This window comes from Capricornis sumatraensis, chromosome 4 (assembly GCF_032405125.1).
Source record: "Capricornis sumatraensis isolate serow.1 chromosome 4, serow.2, whole genome shotgun sequence".
NCBI classification, from domain to species: domain Eukaryota; kingdom Metazoa; phylum Chordata; class Mammalia; order Artiodactyla; family Bovidae; genus Capricornis; species Capricornis sumatraensis.
The window spans coordinates 80211187-80236363 of record NC_091072.1 but is presented as its reverse complement, the minus strand read 5'-3'; the positions used below and the strand labels follow the sequence as shown (position 1 = coordinate 80236363).

Below are 25177 nucleotides of genomic sequence, written 5' to 3'. Positions count from 1 at the left end.
TCCTACACTGTTGGTGGGAATGCAAACTAGTACAGCCACTTTGGAGAACAGTGTGGAGATTCCTTAAAAAATTGCAAATAGAACTACCTTATGACCCAGCAATCCCACTGCTGGGCATACACACCGAGGAAACCAGAATTGAAAGAGACTCATGTACCCCAATGTTCATCGCAGCACTGTTTATAATAGCCAGGACATGGAAACAACCTCGATGTCCATCAGCAGATGAATGGATAAGAAAGCTTTGGTACATATACACAATGGAGTATTACTCAGCCGTTAAAAAGAATTCATTTGAATCAGTTCTGATGAGATGGATGAAACTGGAGCCAATTATACAGAGTGAAGTAAGCCAGAAAGAAAAACACCAATACAGTATACTAACACATATATATGGAATTTAGAAAGATGGCAATGACGACCCTGTATGCAAGACAGGAAAAAAGACACAGCTGTGTATAATGGACTTTTGGACTCAGAGGGAGAGGGAGAGGGTGGGATGATTTGGGAGAATGGCATTCTATCATGTATACTATCATGTAAGAATTGAATCGCCAGTCTATGTCTGACGCAGGATACAGCATGCTTGGGGCTGGTGCATGGGGATGACCCACAGAGATGTTATGGGGAGGGAGGTGGGAGGGGGGTTCATGTTTGGGAACACATGTAAGAATTAAAGATTTTAAAATTTAAAAGAAAAAAAACGAAAAAAAAAATAAAATAAAAAAAATAAAAAAGAAAGAAATGAAACAGATGACCTGGCATCTTAAAGAAAAAAATATACCAAAACTCTAAACATATTTAAAAAAAAAATACACCTCTTTAATTTAATTTTCTCTGGAAATCTGCAAGACAAATATGTCTACTCAAAAGAAAAAAGTTTACGAATTACAAAGATTCGAGCCCTTATGAGAGGAAATATAAATGGAACACTTCATATACAGTGACACCAATCATGTGTAATTTCTTGAATTTCTTTTTCCTGTGTGAATCCTTTGTTCAAAGATCATCTAAGATGCTGAAATGAAAAGCTTGAATACTGGAATCTATATTTAATGGAAATTATGTGATTATGCATCATTCAGACAATTTTAAAATTGCTTGATGAATAAATTTTCTAGCTAGTTTTACGCTGTCTAATGAATTATTATTTCAGCATGTATAAAAGAAAAGACGTTTAGAAAAATACATTTCATGTAGCTCAGAATAAACTCATCTACTTACATGCAAGAAAAGACTTTTACTTGAGTAAATCATGAAGATTAAGTTCTTCACCAGCTCATCTTATTTATCAAATTACCATAGACCATGGGATTCAGTGAAAGACTGAACCATAGCCAGCAGGTATACTGTGGCATAGCACAATGACTGATGTCCATTCCAGTTGGTTTGTGCCCATAATGACTATGCTGAATATCATCACAGAGTTAAAACACATCTCCCATGAGATGTGTTAAAATGTATAGTAAAAAAATTTTTGTACAATTTAATAAGACTTAGGAGGGGTGAGGCTTGAGTGATTTCTACAGGAATTAAATAAAATAGAACTGAGGTGAATGAAAACTGGAAAACTACATAGTAAATAACAGCACTAAAATCACTTGACAACTTTTCTTCACAAAATTCTTCACAATCTAAATTCTTATGATTCAGGATGAAAACTTTGAAGTAAAAGGTTCATTCTTATGAAGAGGAAAGTTAAAAATGTTTTCTCCTAGGGTCTTTTTCTTTCCTCCTTAAGTAGCTAAATTGAGACCATTTTTCTTAAAATGTGTTCCAGAGTCTTTTTACAATGCCTGAGGGGATAATTTCAGCTAAAAAGTCATCCTCAGCCTCTATTACAATCCATTGCTGATTTGGCCTAACTGATGGTAAGACTCCCTCATCTCAGCATCAAATACCATGCATACGCTCACCAGGCAGTAATTAACTGCTGCAAGAATTTACAGATATAAAATAACAGTGTGATTCTACTTTTCACTATTTTAGGTTCATTTAGGGAGTACACTGTTTTTTGCCAAATGAGTTTTTTATAAATTAACCCAGAGACTTGAAAATTGAAAATTTTGTCAAATTTTATCTTACTCTAAACAGTGTCAGCTATTTTGATTTAGTCTCTCGACAGACAAAAGTTGATTGAATCTATTGGTTATTTTACTGCTTAGATTTAAAAATGCCAAAGTTAAAAGGCTAACTGCTAACTACTGATGGGTAGAAAATTCAGACTCACTTAAAGGGATTTGTTTCCAATCTATAGGGAAGAACTTAAAAAAAAAATCAGACTATGGGTTGGCAATAAACCATAGTTCTACGACCATCATTGCTGCATTCCTACTCATTTGTGCTTAGATTTTAGAGTCGAAAGATCTACATCTGATCTCTACCAATTACTGGCTGAGTACAGTACTAGCTGTGTAAGTTAATTAACCTTTCTAAACATTCAGATTTTCTCACCTGTAAATTTGGATACTATCTACCTCACAAAAATGTAGTTTCACATTGGTTAATAATTAAAGTAATTAGAGTATTACTAATAAACCACAAATAAATGTGCTGAGATAGCTATCGTAGGAGAAAATTCACGTATTTGTTATAGATGGATAGAGCAATGATCTAATACAATCAGGTCTTTCTTTTATTTCCTCCTTTCAATTTTAAACTCACCGAGACCAAGTTTTCTATTCGTTTTAAGCTTTCCAAATTTATATGAAGTTCTTGTATTAAGTATACTAGAACTTTCTATAACCTTCTATAGAATGTTGATATGCATTTTTTATGACTGATGAGGTAAGGAAGGGTACAAAAGATTATACATAAGAACAACACAAATAAAGGTATTTCATAATATCCAAGAGAAAAAGAATACAATAATTTTGAGGTGATTATTTGTTGGTTTTACCTATAGGTGTCTATTTCTTCTTTCGGTAGGGGAAAAAAAACCTAGCCATACCTGGAATGAATTTTTCACCTCTACTATTAGCCTAGATGCTTACAGGAAAATGGACTCCACTGCCCGCTGATCAAGGCAACACCAAACAATACATCCTACTAGCCTGAACATGATTTCTTCAGGTCTGAGCAAATGATCCAGTGCAGGTTAATGCAGATAATTAAATCTCAGTTCTGGGACTTTTGTTTAGAAAATACTGAACTTTGTCTTCCACCTACCTAAGTATCAAAATAATGTGAGCATAAGAATGTCAGGATCTACCCAAGAACACATAGAGTTCGAAAATAAGGCCATCACAGAGGAGGCAAATAGATGTATCTAAGCAAAGTGACAAGGTTTGAGATCTGAATCAATTCACTCACCAGGCCACCCATTCCATTTTTTCCCTTCAGTCAGCTCGATTGGTTGTTCTATCACTTGGACCCGAAACAATACTAACTCATATCGGTACCATCTATGAGATTATGGGTATTCCTGACTTTTCCCAAAATGTAGTTCATGTCCATGGATGAACATTTAAAATGAAGTACAGATAGCAATGGGCTTCCCTAGTAGCTCAGCTGGTAAAGAATTCACCTGCAATGCGGGAGACCTGGGTTGGAAAGATCCCCTGGAGAAGGGACAGGTTCCCCACTCCAGTATTCTTGGGCTTCCCTGATGGCTCAGCTGGTAAACATTTCACCTGCAATGCGGGAGACCTGGTTTTGATCCCTGAGTTGGGAAGATCCCCTGAAGAAAGGAAAGTCTATCCACTCATACTCTGGCCTGGTGAATTTTGTGGATTGTATAGCCCATGGGGTCACAAAGAGTCAGACTCGACTAAGCAACTTTCAATTTCACTTTCAAAGATAGCAATGGAATTTTTTAAATGTGTACAAAAAATACATGAATTCAATAACCCAGTCATTTCATGGATACCACTGGAATGAAACTAGCTTTTCGGAAAATGTGTTAACTAACAGTAGATAATAAAAAATTAACTAAATGATGTTATTTGTGATAGATAACAAGAATCATGAAGGTGTAATTGACTGATGTGACAAATTATGAACTTTCCAGAAGTTGGGAGCAAACAGTCTACACTCGCTCAGCCTTATACACACGATGCCTCCATTAGTTCTGATTGTTCAGATGTCACATCTGACTCTGCGACCCCATGAACCGCAGCAAGCCAGGCCTCCCTGTCCATCACCAACTCCTGGAGTCCACAAAAACTGATGTCCATCGAGTCAGTGAGGCCATTCAGCCATCTCATCATCTGTCGTCCCCTTCTCCTCCTGCCCCCAATCCCTCCCAGCATCAGTCTTTCCAATGAGTCAGCTCTTCACATCAGGTGGCCATAGTATAGGAGTTTCAGCTTCAATATCAGTCCTTCCAATGAACACCCAGGACTGATCTCATTTAGGATGGACTGGTTGGAAGTCATGACAAAGTCAATACTAAATTAAAAAGTGGGTATCTGGTGAATAGGATTTGATGGTCTACCGGCAGAGAAAGGGGTGGCCAAGAGAGGAGGAAGAGAATGGGAAGGGCTGAGATATGAAAACACATAGTTTCATGCTATTTCTGTACCTAAGTCAGAGTCCTCATTGTATGACGAAGTCTCTATCCTATTGTAATTGGTCATATGACTTCTTGAAACAGCTCTCAAATATGAAAAAAAGTGAAAAGAACACTTTTGCTACACCGTTCCTGAGCTGCTACAACAGACGAGAAGAGGGTACCTAGAAAACAGTCCTGCCTGTATGTGACTTGGTGCCTAGAGATTTGGAGCCTTATTTTGGTGAACAGCTTGGTTTCCAAACACTGGCTGAGCCTCCAGTGGAAAGGTTAACTCTGTAATCTCATGTTCTGCCCTCAGGGAATATTTAATAAGCATTGTTGAACAACATACTTTTTCAGATGTGAACATGTCATCTTTAGCACGAGGGAGACAGGCCTGGAAACTGGAGACCAGTTTTACTACAAATGAATTTGTCACAATATATGTGTAGGAGTTGACTCAAAATTTCAGTCTTCAAAAATTAATTTGCTTTTTAGTTTAAAAGTCAGACAATAGCAGGAGAACTAATTTGTTTATTCTATATATTTGAAGTCAGAAATGGAAGCAATTTTTATTTTACATGGTGTTAGATCTTTCAAGAAAGGTCAACTTGTCCGATTTCAGCTCCAGTATTAGCTAAGCCAGTGGTTCTCAATCCAGGCTATGTAAAATAATTTATTACTCAAGTCTTTTTTTGAAAGCTGATACCAAGGTTTTATCACATATATCTCACCTGACTCTGAAACACTTGTTCAGAAATAAGGAAAAGGAATCTCTGCTTTTACCTTAGCAAGGGCAATTCCATATTGGAGGCCCCAGTTCCATTGTGAGAAAAACCCATGATGTAGGACTGAATATGCTCTAATGTGATTAGATACTTAGAGAACAATCTCTTGAGAAATTCCAGGAACTACAGTATGCTTCAACTCCACAGCTATAGATAACCTGTTCTCCTTACACAATCACACAATGATGCTAATCAGACCACTGCACCACCAGCTTCAAGGTGATTATTGGAGCAGACTGTGCTGCTTCACACATAGCCCCCACCAGCACACCTCTGAAACTGCTCCTTTACCAACTCTGTTCCCTGTCTGGCAACTTGAAAATGGTTTGGGGGACGCTAGTCCACCATCTTCCCAGGTTGCCAGCTTCCTGAATAACACATCTTTCCCCACCCCCCCCCTCCCCGCCACCAACTCTTTCTCTTGATTATCAACTTTTGAGCAATGAGCAGCCAAACCTGAGTTCAGTTCTGGCTTCAGTGGGTCACAAATCAAGTATATCAGTCTCAGGTGGAAGGGCTATAGATCAAAGTAAACTTTGTCATTGTATTTCAAGTGTGTTGTGTAAACATATTAACTTTCTAAACTATAGGTAATATAAACATAACAGTTTTTGTTCCTAGCTTCTCCATTCTTCCCTGGTGGCTCAGCTGGTAAAGAATCTGCCTGAAATGTGGGAGACCTGGGTTCGATCCTGGGATGGGGAGATCCCCTAAAGACAGGAACAGCTACCCACTCCAATATTCTGGCTTGGAGAATTCTAGGGACTGTATAGCCCATGGGGTCACAAAAAGTCAGACATGACTGAATGATTTCACTTTTACTTTCCATTCTTAACTTGCTTTTGGTAATATGTTAAAGCTCTTTAAAAAGAAATGAATGTAATCAGGTCTTTTCTTGACATCTGAAATGCTCCGTTCTGTGCTTAGTCGCTCAGTTGTGTCCAACTCTATGTGATCCCATGGACTGCAGCCAGCCAGGCTCCACTGTCGATGGGGATTCTCCAGGCAAGAATACTGGAGTGGATATCCTATCCCTTCTCCAAGGGATCTTCCTGACCCAGGAATTGAACTGTGGTCTCCTGCCTTGCAGGTGGATTCTTTACCAGCTGAGCTACCGGGGAAGCCCTCTGAAATGCCCTATTCTTACTCACATCTTTTTACCCAAATCCTGCCAATACTGACTGAGAGGTATTCACTTCTCTTCTCTCACCTCTCTGCTCTCTAAGTAGCTCCTGGACACCACTAGTAGATTAAAGATGGCCACAAATTTTTAACACTCCTCCTATCATAGAGGGATCTATTCCCCTCAAACCCACCGCTTGAATCTGGGCTTGGTTGTAACTGCTTTGATCAATGAATTGTGGTAGAAGTGATGCTGTATCCAGACCTACTGTTTGACAGCCCCGAGCTACCATTTAAGAAATCTGATGACCATCCTGCTAGGGAGACCACAGGGAGAAGTCCTGAGATTACATAGAAAGGGAGAGAGTTCTGGCTATGACCAGCCTTCATGCCATTCCTGTTAAGATGCCCAACATACAGTGAGGCCATCTTGAACCTTCCAGCTCAGACCAGCTTCCAGAGGGACCCCAGTTAACACACTATGAAGCAGAAGAATCACCTGGCTATGCCTTGTCGGAATTGCTGACCCACAACACTGCAATATCTAGGCAAACCTCAGAAATATTGCATGCTTGGTTCCAGATCACTGCAATAAAGTGAATATCACAATAAAGCCAGTCACACAAATTTTTTATTCTCTCAGTGCATATAAAAGCTATGTTTTGGGAGTTCCCTGGTTGCCTAGTGTTTAGGATTCCAGGCTTTCAACCCTGCAGCCCAGGTTTAACCCTGATCAGGGAACTGAGATCCTGAAAGCTGTGCAATGTGGCCCAAAAAAACGTTGTTTATACTATACTGCAGTATATTAAATATGCAACAGCATTACATCTGTAAAAAACATACATGATTTAATTTAAAAATTTCTTGTTCGGTCGGTCAGTCATGTCTGACTCTCTGTGATCTCATGGACTACAGCCAGGCTTCACTGTCCTTCACCATTTTAAAATGCTTTCTTGCTAAAAAATGACAACCATCGTCTGAGTCTTCAGCAAGTCATAGTAGGAACATTAAAGATCACTGATCACAGATCACCATAACAAATATGATAATAATGAAAAAATTTGAATTATTGCTAGTGTGAGAATAACCAAAATGTGATACAGAATCATGACATGAACAAACACTGCTGGAAAAATGCCACCAACAGTCTTGCCTGACACAGGGTTGCCATAAACCTTCAATTTGTAAATATCACCATATCTGCAAAGCACAATAAAGCAAAGTGCAGCAAAAGGAGGTAGGGCCTGATAATAAAGTGGTGGGTGTTTTAAGCCACTGAACTTTGGGGTAATTTGTTATGCAGCAAAAGCCACTCAAAGTGTGGTCCCACTGACCAGTAGTCACCTAGGAGCTTAACAGAAATGCAGATTCTCGAGCTCCACTTCAGACCTTCCAGATTAGGATCTGTACTTTAATCCCTAGGTTATCTGTATACACATTTAATCCTGAGAAGTTCTGGTATAGACTACCTTTGGCTGCCAAAGACACTCTAGCCAAGCTGCATACTGGAAGTCCAGTTCCAAAATCAAGTGATTGGAATGAGCATTCTGGATTTGTATCAACTTCCACACATGTTCTGTGCAAGGCACTGGCTCATGGAAAGTTAGGCTGAAAACACCAGTGGCTCTTCTTTTTTCTCTATTTGATTGCAATCGTTTGTAGTCTTAGTTCCTGAGAGCCATCCCTAAAGCTCTTGAAAGGCAGCCCATGTCTGAAACCACTTTGAAACTCCCAAAGAGCCTTTCATAGAATTAGGATTTTAAAACTCTTAAAAGAATAGATGGAGCAATTAGCTAAACAGAAAATGAAAAGAAACCTGCACCATCCTCCAAAAAATGGGAGAGAAGGATCTTATATTTCCCTTTTAATAAATGAGATTAAAAGGAAAGAAAATAGCATATGTTGTATAAAGTTTCTTTTTCTTACTTTTTTCTGTTTAAGTTTTATTTGGTATCAATAAAGGCTATTATTAAAACATGTGCTAGTAGCTCATATAAGGCACTTTGTTAATGTAACACCAACTACATGAGCCATGAGTCCCAACTACATTCCAAGTGTTATACAAGGATAAAGACCCAGCCCTGCTCTCAAGGTGCAAAGTTCAATGAAGGAGACAGATTTACAAATACATGATTTCAAGATAATGCAAGAAGGCACACATAATTTCATGATTGATAGGGATCATAAAAGGTTCCATATAATCAATCCTTTAGTTTAACACTTGAATCTACAACAAAATACCAAATTTAAGAATCTTTGATGATGGGCCGCCCACTGCATTTCTGAATATCTCAAATTTTACTGTTTTTTTAATATCAAACTAAAAATCTAAGTTCCTTCTACTTATTGGTTGTAGGTCTATCATCACAAAGGCAACGCAGAACAAGCAATGCATGTTTGATGGCCTCTCTCTTCTCAGTGATGTAGAAGCCTATCAGTGAAGGAGGGTGGAATTGTGAAGAGAGGGATTTGAAGTAGCCAACATGGGAATTATGCTAAGTCAATTACAAAACAGACTGAAGAGAAAAGCAAAGCAAATCCGCCTCCCCTCCCCCAAAAAAACTCAGCACTGCTGTATATTTTCAACAACGTCATGCTGACTCAGAACCAATACACAGAGAGAGTTTAGAAACCTAGACCTTGAGCCAGGTACAAGACACCCAGCAGAAAGGCATGGGAGCATCTCGTTTGATTCCATAGTCTTTGGAAATAACTTCCCTATAAAATTTGTATTTCCTGTCAGGAGAAATTGCCTCCTAGAATGACTCATGCACGTAAATCTTACTTTCCAAAAACCCTTACCTTTACAGACTTTGCAACAGCTATGAGACAAGGTAATCTGATGCGACTCTGGACAGTCCAGAGTGGGACAGCCCGAATTCTCAACCAGCTTCATGCTCTGGTCCTGTTGGACAACAGAAAATAAATGCTTCAAACTTATCAGTTAGGACTAATTCCTAATTCTGGAAACTCCTAAGTTTCCAGATGTAGCGTTAAAGACATCTCTTCAAACATAATAATAAAATTTTCATCCTGAGGACCTCTGCATAGGTCACAGACTCACCTGCAAAATGATATCAAATGACAATTGGAAAGACTTTCAAAGGGACAAGCAGATTTGGGAATGGAAGCATGCCTTCAATTTCCAAACATTAGAGTTATCCTGAGAGATTCTGTTAGTTTAAAACATATTTAACATCCAGATGACAATCGTGGCAGATAGCTTGAATTTGATTAACAGCTCACTTTGAAAAAGCAATAAATAAAAACTGGACTTTTTAAACATTCTCACTTCAAAGTTTCCAAACTGTTAAAGAGATGATACTAAGTGAATATGATAAGGAATGCTGTGGATCTCTCACAAAACATTTCCAAAAACAGAAATGTGGACAGGATTTATGTCTCTTGCGCATGAATGTCTCACGTATTTTCTGGCACATAATTGTTACTCAAAAAAGTTCCTGAGTGAATGAATAAATTAATACAAAATGATTATAGTTCTAGCCACTAAAGTAGATAAAACTTTAAGAGAAAACCAAAATACAGAACACTTTTCTGATAAATGGAGTAGCACTGCCCTTGAAGCAAACATTTTGCTTCTAAACTGTCAACCTCTAGTCTCTTAAGAACAAGAGTCATAAACTGTTGTATTATGCTTACCAGTGCATAAGAAATAAAATAATCATTGGAAATGGAAGGCTTCCATCTTAATACTGCTCAATAGCTTCAGGTTTTTAGATGTTATTTCTATAAGCTTCTATTGAAGAAAAAGTTTTAATAACTTCAATATCCCCCTCTTCCTGGTTTATTGATGGAAAGGATCTTCTCCATGCCACAATAATCTCTTATCAAGAAAGTGGCAGAAGACAGATATACAGTGGGAGTCAAACCCTATCCTTCCTTTGGTGTGACAGTAATATCCATTCTGATCATCTTATTTTCAGGACCAGGGTGTGTTTCTGTGTTACTATTAAGCTCACAAACTGCCCAGGAAACGTTTTCAAGGTCACAAAACTGACAATAAAAGAACAAAGAAGGACTAGAATTGATGGCCCAGAAAATGGAAGCCCAAGAGAGCTGTCAACTATGTAAAATACTGAAGTTCAGGGGCATGAAGGGAGAAGAAACACTGGACATCCTTAATGTCAAGAATTGAGGGAGAAAAATAAAAGTTGATGAAGATCAGGGAGGGTTGTGCTGCAGAATCCATGCCCACTAGCTACATGTTACTCAAACACTGTAAATGTAAAGCACGTGCAAGATTTTGATGATTCAGCATTATAGAAGACTATAAAATATTTCATTAATTTTATACTGATTACATTGGAAATGATAATATTTTGGCTATATGGGGTTGTATGCAGAAAGTTTAGCCAATAAAAATCACATGTATGGCCTGCATCATATTTCTACTGGACAGCACAGCATGAGAGGGCAGTAAATTGGTGTGTTTTGTTTGAGCAAATAAAAGGTAACATTTATTCATTCACACAATATTTTTTAAGAACATGGAGAGTTGACTATACCCAGAAGTTTCACCTAATTGAATATAAAATCACTTTTTAGGTATTTTAAAATCAAACAGGAAACCATCTCAGAAAATTTCTAAATCATAATGGTCAGTATTGTGGAACACATTTGTCAAATGAAAACATCACACACAGAAAATGGAGAATCTTCAAATGCCCTCACAATATTAAAGTTTAGGGCTGATATTTCAGTTAGATGTTACTTAGGAACCAGCTGACAAAATTTCCACCTTCCTTGATGTAACTTTTCTCTTGATTTCCTTGGTGTTGCTGTATCTCACTCCAAGCCTTCCAGTCCCCGTTTCTATAGTGAGACCTCAGTTCAGTTCAGTTCATTTCAGTCGCTCAGTTATGTCCAACACTTTGCAACCCCGTGGACCGGAGCACACCAGGCCTCCCTGTCCATGCCAACACCTAGAGCTTACTCAAACTCATGTTCATTGAGTCGGTGATGCCATGCAACCATTTCATCCATCGTTTCCTTCTCCTCCCGCCTTCAGTCTTTCCCAGCATCAGGGTCATTTCAAATGAGTCAGTTCTTCACATCAGGTGGCCAAAGTACTGGAGTTTCAGCTTCAACATCAGTCCTTCCAATGAATATTCATTGGAATATTCAGGACTGATTTCCTTTACGATGGACTGGTTGGATGTCCTTGCAGTCCAAGGGACTCCCAAGAGTCTTCTCCAACACCACAATTCAAAAGCATCAATTCTTCGGCACTCAACTTTCTTTATAGTCCAACTTTCACATCCATACATGACCACTGGAAAAAGCATAGCCTTAACTGCTGCTGCTGCTGCTAAGTCGCTTCAGTCGTGTCCAACTCTGTGTGACCAAACAGACCCTTTTTGGCAAAGTAATATCTCTGCTTTTAAATATGCTGTCTAGGTTGGTCATAACTTTTCTTCCAAGAAGTAAGTGTCTTTTAATTTCATGGCTGCAGTCACCATCAGCAGTGATTTGGGGGCCCCCAAAAATAAAGTCAGCCGCTGTTTCTGTTGTTTCCCCATCTATTTGCCATGAAGTGATGGGCAGATGACACTGCCCTTATGGCAGAAAGTGAAGAGCCTCTAGATGAAAGTGAAAGAGGAGAGTGAAAAAGTTGGCTTTAAGCTCAACATTCAGAAAAGTAAGATCATGGCATCTGGTTCCATCACTTCATGGGAAATAGATGGGGAAACAGTGGTTGACTTCATTTTTCTGGGTTCCAAAATCACTGCAGATGGTGATTGCAGCCATGAAATTAAAAGACGCTTACTCCTTGGAAGAAAAGTTATGACCAACCTAGACAGCATATTAAAAAGCAGAGACATCACTTTGTCAACAAAGGTCCGTCTAGTCAAGGCTATGGTTTTTCCAGTGGTCATGTATGGATATGAGAGTTGAACTATAAAGAAAGCTGAGTACCGAAGAACTGATGTTTTTGAACTGTGGTGTTGGAGAAGACTCTTGAGAGTTCCTTGGACTGCAAGGAGATCCAACCAGTCCATCCTAAAGGAGATCATTCCTGGGTGTTCACTGGAAAAATTGATGTTGAAGCTGAAACTCCAGTACTTTGGCCACCTGATGCGAAGAGCTGACTCATTTGAAAAGATCCTGATGCTGGGAAAGATTGAGGGCAGGAGGAGAAGGGGACGACAGAAGATGAGATGGTTGGATGACATCACTGACTCGATGGACATGGCTTTGGGTGGACTCCGAGAGTTGGTGGTGGACAGGGAGGCCTGGCGTGCTGCGGTTCATGGGGTTGGAAAGAGTCGGACACAGCTGAGTGACTGAAATGAACTGAACTGACGGGACCAGATGCCATGATCTTAGTTTTCTGAATGTTGAGCTTTAAGCAAACTTTTTCACTCTCCTCTTTCATGTTCATCAAGAAGCTCTTTAGTTCTTCTTCACTTTCTGCCATAAGGGTGGTGTCATCTGCATATCTGAGGTTATTGATATTTCTCCTGGCAATCTTGATTCCAGCTTGTGCTTCTTCCAGCGCAGTGTTTCTCCTGATGTACTCTGCATATAAGTTAAAAAAGCAGGGTGGCAACAGACAACCTTGACATACTCCTTTTCCTATTTGGAACCAGTCTGTTTTTCCTTGTACAGTTCTAACTGTTGCTTTCTCACCTGCATATACGTTTATCAAGAAGCAGGTCAGGTAGTCTGGTATTCCCATCTCTTTCTGAATTTTCCACAGTTTATTGTGATGCACACAGTCAAAAGCTTTGGTGTATTCAATAAAGTAGAAATAGATATTTTTCTGGTACTCTCTTGCTTTTTCGATGATCCAACGTATGTTGGAAATTTGATCTCTGGTTTCTCTGCCTTTTCTAAAACCAGCTTGAACATCTGGAAGTTCACGGTTCACATTCTGTTGAAGCCTGGCTTGGAGAATTTTGAGCATTACTTTACCAGCGTGTGAGATGAGTGCAATTATGTGGTACTTTGAGCATTTGGGGGCATTGCCTTCCTTTGGAATTGGAATGAAAACAGACCATTTCCAGTCCTCTGGCCACTACTGAGTTTTCCAAATTTGCTGACATATTGAGTGCAGCACTTTCACAGCATCATCTTTCAGGATTTGAAAGAGCTCAACTGGAATTGGATCACTTCCACTAGCTTTGTTCATAGTGCTCCTTTCTAAGGCCCACTTGACTTCACATTCTAGAATGTCTGGTCTAAGTGAGTGATCACACCATCATGATTATCTGGGTCATGAAGATCTTTTTTGTATAGTTCTGTGTATTCTTGCCACCTCTTTATATCTTCTGCTTCTGTCAGGTACATACCATTTCTGTCCTTTATCGAGCCCATCTTTTCATGAAATGTTCCCTTGGTATCCCTAATTTTCTTGAAGAGATCTCTAGTCTTTCCCATTCTATTGCTTTCCTGTATTTCTTTGCACTGATCACTGAGGAAGGCTTTCTTATCTCTCTTTGCTATTCTTTGGAACTCTGCATTCAAATGAGTATATCTTTCCTTTTCTCCATTGCATTTCGTTTCTCTTTTCTTCACAGTTAATTTTAAGGCCTCCTCAGACAGCCATTTTGGTCTTTTGCGTTCGTTTTTCTTGGAGATGGTCCTTTTCCCTGTCTCCTGTACGATGTCAGGAACCTCTGACCATAGTTCATCAGGAACTCTATCAGATCCAGTCCCTTAAATCTATTCTCAAAACAGCATCGTGAAGAGATGCTCATGAGAAAACCCAAACTTGAAATGTAGCTTCAGCAGTTGTGTTAATGTGCCCATGCCCCAGCTCCCTTATCTTTAAGATGGTAACCTACAACATGAGAGAGCTGGTTTAGAGCCAAATGGAGCAGCCAGAATACCTTATAATGAACATGAACAAATCAGAGCTTTCACATTCTGGATATCAAATCTGTCACAGTTTTGCTATTTTATGTCTCCTCCATGCTTATCCCCATAGTCCTCCAATTTAAGATGCTGTCTTTTTTCAGATTCAATTTATCTTGGCAAGATTCTGAAGATTTTCCTTTCATCAACATTTAATAAAATGAATTCTCACAGTGTATTGCCAGCAGAGTAAATAACTTATCTTAATTTTCTACATAATCTATACATACTAAATCATCCTCTGAAACCAAGTACAGGAGGCATTTAAGAAGAAAATCAGTGATCAAATATAAATGAACCCTAAAGCAGAAACTTTTATATGTAGACAGTTTCCTTTAAATAGAATATAGCTTGAAATAGAACATTACGGTAAAGGAATACAAAATGATAGTTTACAAAAGGTATATGTTAACAGTATTATGGAACATATTTACTTTTTCAATTAGGTCAAGAAGCAGAGCTAAAATGAGTTACGTTTGGTTCAGAAGCATATTTCAAGAGACCATGGTAGCACATCTATAAAGCATTTTTCTTCAAATCAATTAAAATATCCCTCCCAAAGAAATTAAGATCAATATTAGTCTATCTCCATCGAATAGCTAATTTTTATTAGGCAAGTTGAATTTTGTCTTTAATTGGACGGAATGATATTTGCCACATGAGTCAAAACTAAAATGACAACAGGCTGAGTCTACATTTATCTACATTTTCTTCAAAACAGCAAACAAGGAGGTGATTTGTATTTAGAAAACATAAGACAACTTCATAAAACTTTGATTTGACAGAACAGGGTTTTTATTTATTGGGAAAATTATTTTACAATCACTAATTTACATGATTGCAAAAACAATTAGAATTTTCTGTACAGTTGAGTTATAATTAATACCTTAAATTTTTAAAAATTTTCTCTTTGCTGAAGAAGTTTTACAAGTATTACAGAAGTCAGAGTTTTAAAGAGACATTTACTATGTTTACATAATTGAAAGAATTTTAAAACACACATGAAGAATTTCCTTACCTTGCACTCATAGAGAACACATACTCCAGAAGAGGAATAGACTGTATTTCTTTCTCCTTCAAAGTATGTCCGTCCTTGAAATTGGCATATGGCTTTAGAAGAAAAAATACAAATATATATATATTAATGTTTTGTTATGAAAAATAGCTTATAGATGTTCACATCATTTTGTCTCAATATTTCAAGTTCTTGTGATTTTTCAAGGTGCCTGAGTAACATAATCCTAAATCTAATCCAGCATAAGTAACCTGTAGGCCCAAGTTACATTCATGCTTATTAAATTCAAAGAGGAAAATAAAGTATATCATGGATGAGAGGTAATGGCAAGTCAGAATTAAAATCTAGAAACGGGGTGTTGATAAGTAGACTCTAAGCAAGTTACTTGCCTGCTAGATGATGTCACACTTAAGGGCACATTAAAGAGGTGCTCAAGGCAGCTACTGATTCAGGGGCAACACAAATATGAGAAAAGTTCATTCTTTATATACCACTGCAGAATTTTAAATTTTAAGACAGAAAATTAGAAAGAAACTATTTTACTTTCAGTACATATATGTATATTTATGTTTTATGGGTTGGGGTTATTTATAAGTACACGTGGATTGCTGCTGCTGCTAAGTCGCTTCAGTCATGTCCGACTCTGTGCGACCCCATAGACGGCAGCCCACCAGGCTCCCCGTCCCTGGGATTCTCCAGGCAAGAACACTGCAGTGGGTTGCCATTTCCATCTCCAATGCGTGAAAGTGAAAAGTGACAGTGAAGTCGCTCAGGCGTGTCTGACTCTTAGCGACCCCACCAGGCTCCTCCGTCCATGGGATTTTCCAGGCAAGAGTACTGGAGTGGGGTGCCATTGCCTTCTCCAACACGTGGATTAGGGCTCCCTATTTAAGATGTTGAAAGGTCTGAATCTGCCATTGCATCCATTGTCACATCCTGCCTTGCACCCATTGTTGTTGCTGCCGTTTAGTCACTAAGTTGTGTGTGACTCTTTTGTGACCCCATGGACTGCAGCCCGCCAGGCTCCTCTGTTTATGGGATTTCCCAGGCACGAATACTGGAATGGGTTGCCATTTCCGTCTCTAGATGATCTTCCTGACTCAGGGACTGAACCCACATCTCCTGCACTGCAAACAGGTTCTTTACCAGTGAGCCACCAGGGAATCCCCCTCATATGCATTACAGTTACATAAATTTAAAACAAAACAAAACTTCAGACTCAGGGAAGATATTTTTAATTAATAAAATTCATAGAAGGTATGAAATAATGTTTTGAAAATTTCAAAATATTTACAACACACACATTTACTTGATGGAAACCGTTTGCTTGTTTTGAAATGCTTATTTTGAAATGAATATTTTTCAGCACCTATGTTGATTCATCACCTAAATAGAAACAGATTTATCCTGAAGCTACTTAAGCTTAACTTTCAGCTTCCTTCTCTGGCTTAGACTCCCTTCTATGACTCTGAACCAACTTTTTTCACAAATTTGTACTGTTTTTCTTTCAAAGGGCAGTTAATATTGTATGCTTTGGAACTTCATGACACCTAGATCAACCCAAGCGAATTACTTCAAAAGACCAGAGGAAGTGGTCATCTGATAAAAAGAAAAAGACACATGCAATTTGTTAACCCTATTTGCTAAAACCAATATTCAATTACATGCTAAGTCACTTCAGTCATGTCTGACTCTGCAACCCCACGGGCTGTAGCCCACCACCCTCATTCATCCATGGGATTTTCTAGGCAAGAATACTGGAGTGGGTAGGCATTCCCTCCTCCAAGGGATCTTTCTGACCCAGGGATTGAACCCACAACTCTTTATGCCTGCCTGCACTGGCAGGCAGGTTCTTCACCACTAGTGCTACCTGGGAAGCCTTTATAACTACATGGATTTTACAAAATGGGTGTAGACATTTCCTTTTAATTCCATTGTGTGAGTTAGAATAAAGTCCCTCTTCAGAATTTATATATCCCATTATCTTTAAAAGTATGACTTTGCCTATAAAATTTATAACAAATAAGTTAAACATAGTTCTATTAGCAATATTTAATCTATTTATATATGGTTGTTCAAATATTCATATTTAATCCAACTTTCATTTTTGCTCAAAAGTTAACTGATTATTTAAAAGATGCACATTTAAATAATGGAAAGTATACACATTTAGATATCATATTAAAAAGCAGAGAGATTATTTTCCCAACAAATGTCCATCTAGTCAAGGCTATAGTTTTTCCAGTAGTCATGTATGGATGTGAGAGTTAGACTGTGAAGAAAGCTGAGTGCCGAAGAATTGATGCTTTTGAACTGTGGTGCTGAAGAAGACTCTTGGGAGTCCCTTGGACTGCAAGGAGGTCCAACCAGTCCATCTTAAAGGAGATCAGTCCTGGATGTTCACTGGAAGGACTGATGCTAAAGCTGAAGCTCCAGTACTCTGGCCACCTCATGCAAAGAGTTGACTCATTGGAAAAGACTTTGATGCTGGGAGGGATTGGGGACAGGAGGAGAAGGGGACGACAGAGGATGAGATGGCTGGATGGCATCACTGACTCGATGGACATGAGTTTGAGTGAACTCCGGGAGTTGGTGATGGACAGGGAGGCCTGGCGTGCTGCGATTCATGGGGTTGCAAAGAGTTGGACACGACTGAGCGACTGAACTGAACTGATAACATTTTAAAATGCCATCCTTCACCCGATCTCCTTACTCAGCTTTTATTAGCAAATTTCACTACACAATATACATTACTGTCAAATTGGCTTTAAAAGTTTTGAAGCTTGCTGAAAAAGAATACACTTACTTGCATAAATTATATTACTTAAAAGCTGGGGCTGAAGCTTGCTCACTCCTGAATATTCAAAATGAAACTACAGATTTATCAGTTGCATACTATCTATCATATTATGAATTAAAATAGCATGTGCATTGACTTAATGAATCTGATTGATTGTAAAACATGCCTCTCCAATATGTAATTTTTGAGAGTTTTTTTTTTTTTCCTTATGAGATTGTATAACCTCAAAATAACAAGATCTGGCATATGGTGTGTTCAATTATATCAATAACTACTACACATTTTTCAATAAGGAGAATAAATAAAATTTTACTTCATCACCTGCCAATCAAAGGTTCCTAGGCCTATTCTGTCAATATTATACAACTTGATAACTGCTGCCTATTCAAATCCAAGGATATGTTGAAAAAAAAAAACTGATGCTCCAATTTTTTCTTAGAACAGAAGGAAAAATAAATGCTGTTCAAAATACAAGGGTAAATACTTCTTACACAAAGTTTTATGATAATTTAATATTCATGCAGAGCAGATGGACCTTCTGTTCTAAACTCTTAATTCAAAAGACTCAAACAGGCAACTTGTGAGACAATAGGGCACCAAATAGAGCTTGGCTGAGGGAGAAGAACAAAACGAATGAGATCACAATTGCTTCATTCTGTTTCAAGCAATGAGCACAAACAGGATGAGCTTAGCTTAGAGAGAATCCAAAGTGAGTGATTTTTAATCAACTGTTGTGATTCTCCTTAATTCTAAGGTTTACTTCAAATATCTAGTAATGTTATCAGGATATGCTTTCCCTAGGTTCTTGAGCAGTAAATGTTAAGAAAGTCAGAAATATATATATTCCTAATCATTCCTAAAAATACTACAAGGAATCCACAAAATACAATTAGGATAGCTCTGGGCAAAAGGAGTACACTGCAGGAGTAAATGTCATATTAATTTATTAATGAATATAACAAGCATGTACTGATCTCCTATTAATATGCCAGGTAGTCTGATAGGTACTAGGACTCTAAGACGAAAGAGACACGATTCACGCCCTAATGCTGAGTAGAGAAGACAGATGTGTACACAAATAACTATAATGAAAACCAAGCTCAAGTGCTGTAATTGAGACATTCATGACCGAGATGTAAATACAGGAGATTCATTGATGAAATGGGAAGGGATAACTGGATCAGGGCTGAGGAAACAAAAAGTGCTGTAGATGTTGCCAAACTCTGGCAACAGCAACAAGTCAGCATCACCCTAGGGATAAGGAACAAGGAGGGGAAATGGTTCTACTGGGACCCAAGGATGAGCCAGAGTTATGAAGTGAGAGGCAGTTCAGTGGGAGCCGAAATCACCAAAGACATAGGTACCACCAGAAACCAAGCCTGGTGCAGAGAAGGTGTAGAGAACAAACACGACATACTCTTTCCTCTGGCCTTCCAATTTCCTGCTGGCAAGGAGACCACGGTATAGTAGCCTGCAGAAGTCTAGCTTACAGGACACAGAGTAGAGCAGAGAAGGAGACAGAACTGAGAGCAAGGGTTTCCCAGGAAGAAATCACCAGCCCCCAGCACTGGTGGCTATCATAGTAATGCAGTTTAGACCACGAAGAGAAACAGTTTACAAAGATACGCTGCTTGAACAAGCATGAGACAGTGGAACCTAGTGCAAATAAAATTTGAAGAGGGAAAACTGAGACATTAAGAAAAATACAGTATCAAGCATCGAACCTGGACTGGCAATTCAGCGGATTCATGTTGATGTATGGCTAAACCAACACAATATTGTAAAGTAACTAACCTCCAATTAAAATAAATAAATTTATATTAAAAAATAATTTAAAAACTACAGATCTATTTTAAAGAAAAATCCAGACAACTTATCAAAATGAGGTCCATAGGCAAGGAGAAGGCAAAATGGAGGAACTGGGCTGTTCAAGTGCTAAAATAGAGGAAAGGAAGCAGATCAGATTCATGCTCCCATTTTAACCAAGGCCAGTCCCAGCAGGTGTCAGGGACAAAGCCTCATAAATAAGAATAATCACTGTGACTACCACACTGACTGCAAGAAAGTCTCTAGAATTCCCCAACTGAACTGCACCTCTCTTCTTACTCATTTCCAGCACAGTGTAAAGTAAATCAATTCCTCAACAAACCAACAAAAGAATAATCATTTTGCTGTATTGGTTTCCTCTTTAATATAATTGCCTTCACATGTTCATATTCAGAGGTTTCATTTCTTCCCTAGTCATGGGATATGTGTGTCTGTATGTCTCTGTGTGTGTGTGTGTGTGTGTGTGTGTGTGTGTACAGAGCATTAAGTTTCTTGTGACATAACTCTGGATTCATATGTCCAAATCATTTACCATTATACAGCAGAATTCTGCTAATTAGACTGAATTTTCCCAAAGATCTGAATGCCCTAGTGTTTTCCCTGCTGCTGCTACTGCTAAGTCGCCTCAGTTGTGTCTAACTCTGTGCCACCCCATAGACGGCAGCCCATCAGGCTCCCCCGTCCCTGGGATTCTCCAGGCAAGAACACTGGAGTGGATTGCCATTTCCTTCTCCAATGCATGAAAGTGAAAAGTGAAAGTGAAGTCGCTCAGTCATGTCTGACTCTTAGCGACCCCAAGGACTGCAGCCTACCAGGCTCCTCCGCCCGTGGGATTTTCCAGGCAAGAGTACTGGAGTGGGTTGCCATTGCCTTCTCCAGTGTTTTCCCTGCTTCCTTCAATTTCAGTTCAGTTCAGTTGCTCAGTTGTGTCCAACTCTTTGCGAACCCATGGACTGCAGCACTCCAGGCCTCCCTGTCCATCACCAACTCCCAGAGATTGCTCAAACTCATGTCCATCGAGTCTGTGATGCCATCCCACCATCTAATCCTCTGTCGTCCCCTTCTCCTCTTGCCTTCAATATTTCTCAGCATCAGGGTCTTTTTAATGAGCCAGTTCTTAGTATCAATGATCAAGTACTAAAGTTTCAGCTGCAGCATCAATCCTTCCAATGAATATTCAAGATGGATTTCCTTTAGGATTAACTGGTTTGACCTCCTTGCTGTCCAAGGGACTCTCAAGAGTCTTCTCCAACACCACAGTTCAAAAGCATATATTCCTCAGTGCTCAGCTTTCTTTATGGTCCAACTCTCACATCCATACATGACTACTGGAATAACCATAGCTTTGACTAGACGGACCTTTGACAGCAAAGTTATGTCTCTGTTTTTTAATATGCTATCTACAAAGCTTTTCTTCCAAGGAGCAAGTGTCTTTAAATTCCATGGCTGCAGTCACCATCTGCAATGAAATTGGAGCCCAAGAAAATAAGTGTGTCACTGTTTAAATTGCTTTCCCATCTATTTACCATGAAGTAATGGGACTGCATGCCATGATTTTGTATTTTTGAATGCTGAGTGTTAAGCTAGCTTTTTCACTCTGCTCTTTCAGTTTCATCAAGGGGCTCTTCAGTTCTTGGCTTTCCACCATAAGGGTGGTGTCATCTGCATATCTGAGGTTATTGACATATCTCCTGGCATTCTTGACTCCAGCTTGTGCTTCATCCATCCTAGCATTCTGCAGGATGTACTCTGCATATCAGTTAAGTGAGCAGGGTGACAATATACAGCCTTAACGTACTCCTTTCCCAATTTGGAACCAATCAGTTGTTCCATGTCCGGTTCTAACTATTGCTTCTTGACCTGCACACAGATTTCTCAGGAGGCAGGCAAGGTGGTCTGATATTCCCATCTCTTTCAGAATTTTGCAGTTTTTTTGTGATCCACACAAAGTAGTCAATGAAGCAGAAGTAGATGTTTTTCTGGAACTCTTGCTTTTTCGATGATCCAACAGATGTTTGCAATTTGATCTCTGGTTCCTCTCCTTTTCTAAATCCAACTTGAACATCTAGAAGTTCTCATATCATGTACTGTTGAAGCCTTGCTTGAAGAATTTTGAGCGTTAGATCTGATAGACAGAGTGCCTGAAGAACTGTGGAAAGAGGCTCAGAACATTGTGTAGGCTGCAGTGAACAAAATCATCCCCAAGAAAAACAAATGCAAAAAGGCAAAATGGTTGTTTGAGGAGGCCTTACAAATAGCTGTGAAAAGAAGAGAAGTGAAAGGCAGAGAAGGAAAGGAAAGGTATACTCATTTGAATGCAGAGTTCCAAAGAATAACAAGGAGAGATAAGAAAGCCTTCTTAAGTGATCAATGCAAAATATATATATACATACATACATACATAGGGGAAAACAATAGACTGGGAAAGACTAGAGATCTCTTCAAGAAAATTAGAGATACCAGGAGAACATTGCAGGGAAACATGGGTAAAATAAAGGAGAGAAATGGACCTAACAGAAGCAGAAGATACTAAGAAGAGGTGGCAAGAATACACAGAAGAACTGTACAAAAAAGATCTTCATGACCCAGATAATCACAATGGTGTGATCACTCACCTAGAGCCAGACATTCTGGAATGTGAAGTCAAGTGGGCCTTAGGAAGCATCACTATGAACAAAGCTAGTAGAGGTGATGGAATTCCAGCTGAGATATTTCAAACCTTGGAAGATGATGCTGTGAAAATGCTGAGCTCAATACACCAGCAAATTTGAAAACTCAGCAATGGTCACAGGACTGGAAAAGGCAGTTTTCATTCCAATCCCAAAGAAAGGCAATGCCAAAGAATGTTCCAAGTATTGCACAATTGCACTCATCTCACATGCCAGCAAAGTAATGCTCAAAATTCAAAAAGATCGTGGCATCTGGTCCCATCACTTCATGGCAAATAGATGGGGAAATAATAGAAACAGTTACAGACTTTATTTTCCTGGGCTCCAAAATCATTGCAGATGGTGACTACAGCCTTGAAATTAAAAGATGCTTGCTCTTTGGAAGAAAAGCTATGACCAACATAGAAAACATATTAAAAAGAAGAGACATAACTTTGTTGACAAAGGTCCGTCTAGTCAAAGCTATGGTTTCTCCAGTAGTTATGTATGGATGTGAGAGTTGGACAACAAAGAAAGCTGAGCACTGAAGAATTTATGCTTTTGAACTATGGTTTTGGAGAAGACTCTTGAGAGTCCCTTGGCCTGAAAGGAGATCAAACCAGTCAATCCTAAATGTAATCAGTCCTGAATATTCATTGGAAGGATTATGCTGAAGCAGAAACTCCTATATTTTGGCCAACTGCTGCAAAGAACTGACTCATTCGAAAAGACCCTGACACTGGGAGAGACTGAAGGCAGAAGGGGTGACAGAGGATGAGATTGTAAGATGGCATCACAGACTCGACGTACATGAATTTGAACAAGCCCTGTGGGTCAGGGTGCTTCAGTCCATCATGCAGCAAAGACTCGGACATGACTGAGTGACTAAAGTGAAGTGAACTTCAAAGACCTAATCTAAGCGATTTACTGAGGACATTACAGGTACATATTTCAAGATACAAGGTTTCTAGGGGTGGGTATTCATTCATTCATACAGTCTTCTCACTTTTCAGACTAAGAAGTGAGCCCCCCCTTGAAGTCAGACTAACCCAGATGACTGTAGTTACCCTTATTATTAGTATTATTATTAATATTAACCAATGCCAACTGTGTATTCACTATAACTCTGGTATACGCTGGTATGAGGGGGTATATTCACATCATGTGAATTATGTCACTCAGAGCTGTCCAATTAACAGCCTATTCAGACATAGGTAGGAAAATTAATTAGAACTTGGGTAAATTCAATACAATGCTATAACATTTGGTATATATGTTTTACCAAGGCTATATTAAGTGTCACTAATTACACAGTTTTGGCACCATAATTAAGAGAATATCTGCAAAAGCAGTTAATGTGAATTATTTTCACTTCACCACCCCCATTTTAACAACAAATAAGAAATAGGAAGACAGAAAATACTACAGACTCAGATTTGAAAGTCATCAGTTGTAAAAAGTGAAAAGGAATTTATAGAACAGATTGAGAAATGGATAAGTGCAAGAAGCCAGTAAAATTCAGCCATATATTACACATTAAAATCCTGATTTATTAGTCATTAATGCAAAGATTAAAAATGTAGATCCCTCTAATGAGATTTAAATCAACTTCTGTGAAGCTTTGTAGAAAGAAATACCCAAGTCTATCTAACAATATTTTAGAATATAAAAGCAAAAAGACATATTTCACTTCTAAACATTTCCTCACTCATTACATATCTAGCTTTCCCTGTTCATTACTGAATTGAAAACACATAAGTCTACTCTAAATTTCCCTATTGGTATCAACACCTTTAAAAATAATATAACACAAAACTGAAAATTATAACTATCAGGAGAAAACCAGTATAAGTCACTTAAAGAGAAATGGGATTTATGATTTCTTTAAAATTATCTTTGAAAGCAGTAGGTATCAGTGATCTTTAGGTTGTTTAAGCTGTCCCTTAAGGACATAGTTGTATAAAGTAGTGGTTTTCATATGGTGTTTTTTGAAATCTTTATTTTCTCTGGGAGGGCTCTTAAAAACCCCATGTACAATGGCAGTTATTTCATTTTGAGTCAACATGATAGTTAACTGTTCAGTTCAGTTCAGTCGCTCAGTCGTGTCCGACTCTTTGGGACCCCAGGAACGCAGCACCCCAGGCCTCCCTGTCCATCACCAACTCCTGGAGTTCACTCAGACTCACGTCCATCGAGTCAGTGATGCCATCCAGCCATCTCATCCTCTGTCGTCCCCTTCTCCTCCTGCCCCCAATCCCTCCCAGCATCAGAGTCTTTTCCAATGACTCAACTCTTCGCATGAGGTGGCCAAAGTACTGGAGTTTCAGCCTCAGCATCATTCCTTCCAAAGAAATCCCAGGGCTGATCTCCTTCAGAATGGACTGGTTGGATCTCCTTGCAGTCCAAGGGACTCTCAAGAGTCTTCTCCAACACCACAGTTCAAAACCATCAATTCTTCGGTACTCAGCTTTCTTCACAGTCCAACTCTCACATTCATACATGACCACTGGAAAAACCATAGCCTTGACTAGACGCACCTTAGTCGGCAAAGTAATGTCTCTGCTTTTGAATATGCTATCTAGGTTGGTCATAACTTTTCTTCCAAGG

The 25177-nt window shown here is 38.9% G+C and overlaps 1 protein-coding gene across 1 annotated transcript in view; it reads right to left on the bottom strand.

Moving 5' to 3' along the window:
* NELL2 (neural EGFL like 2) overlaps positions 1–25177 on the bottom strand; it is a 388326-nt gene that overhangs the window by 214433 nt on the left and 148716 nt on the right. Inside the window, exons 11-12 of the mRNA XM_068970314.1 lie at positions 15299–15390; positions 9205–9307 (exon numbers count right to left, since the gene is read on the bottom strand). Coding sequence (XP_068826415.1) covers positions 9205–9307; positions 15299–15390 — 195 coding nt within the window. The remainder of the gene's footprint in view (positions 1–9204; positions 9308–15298; positions 15391–25177) is intronic.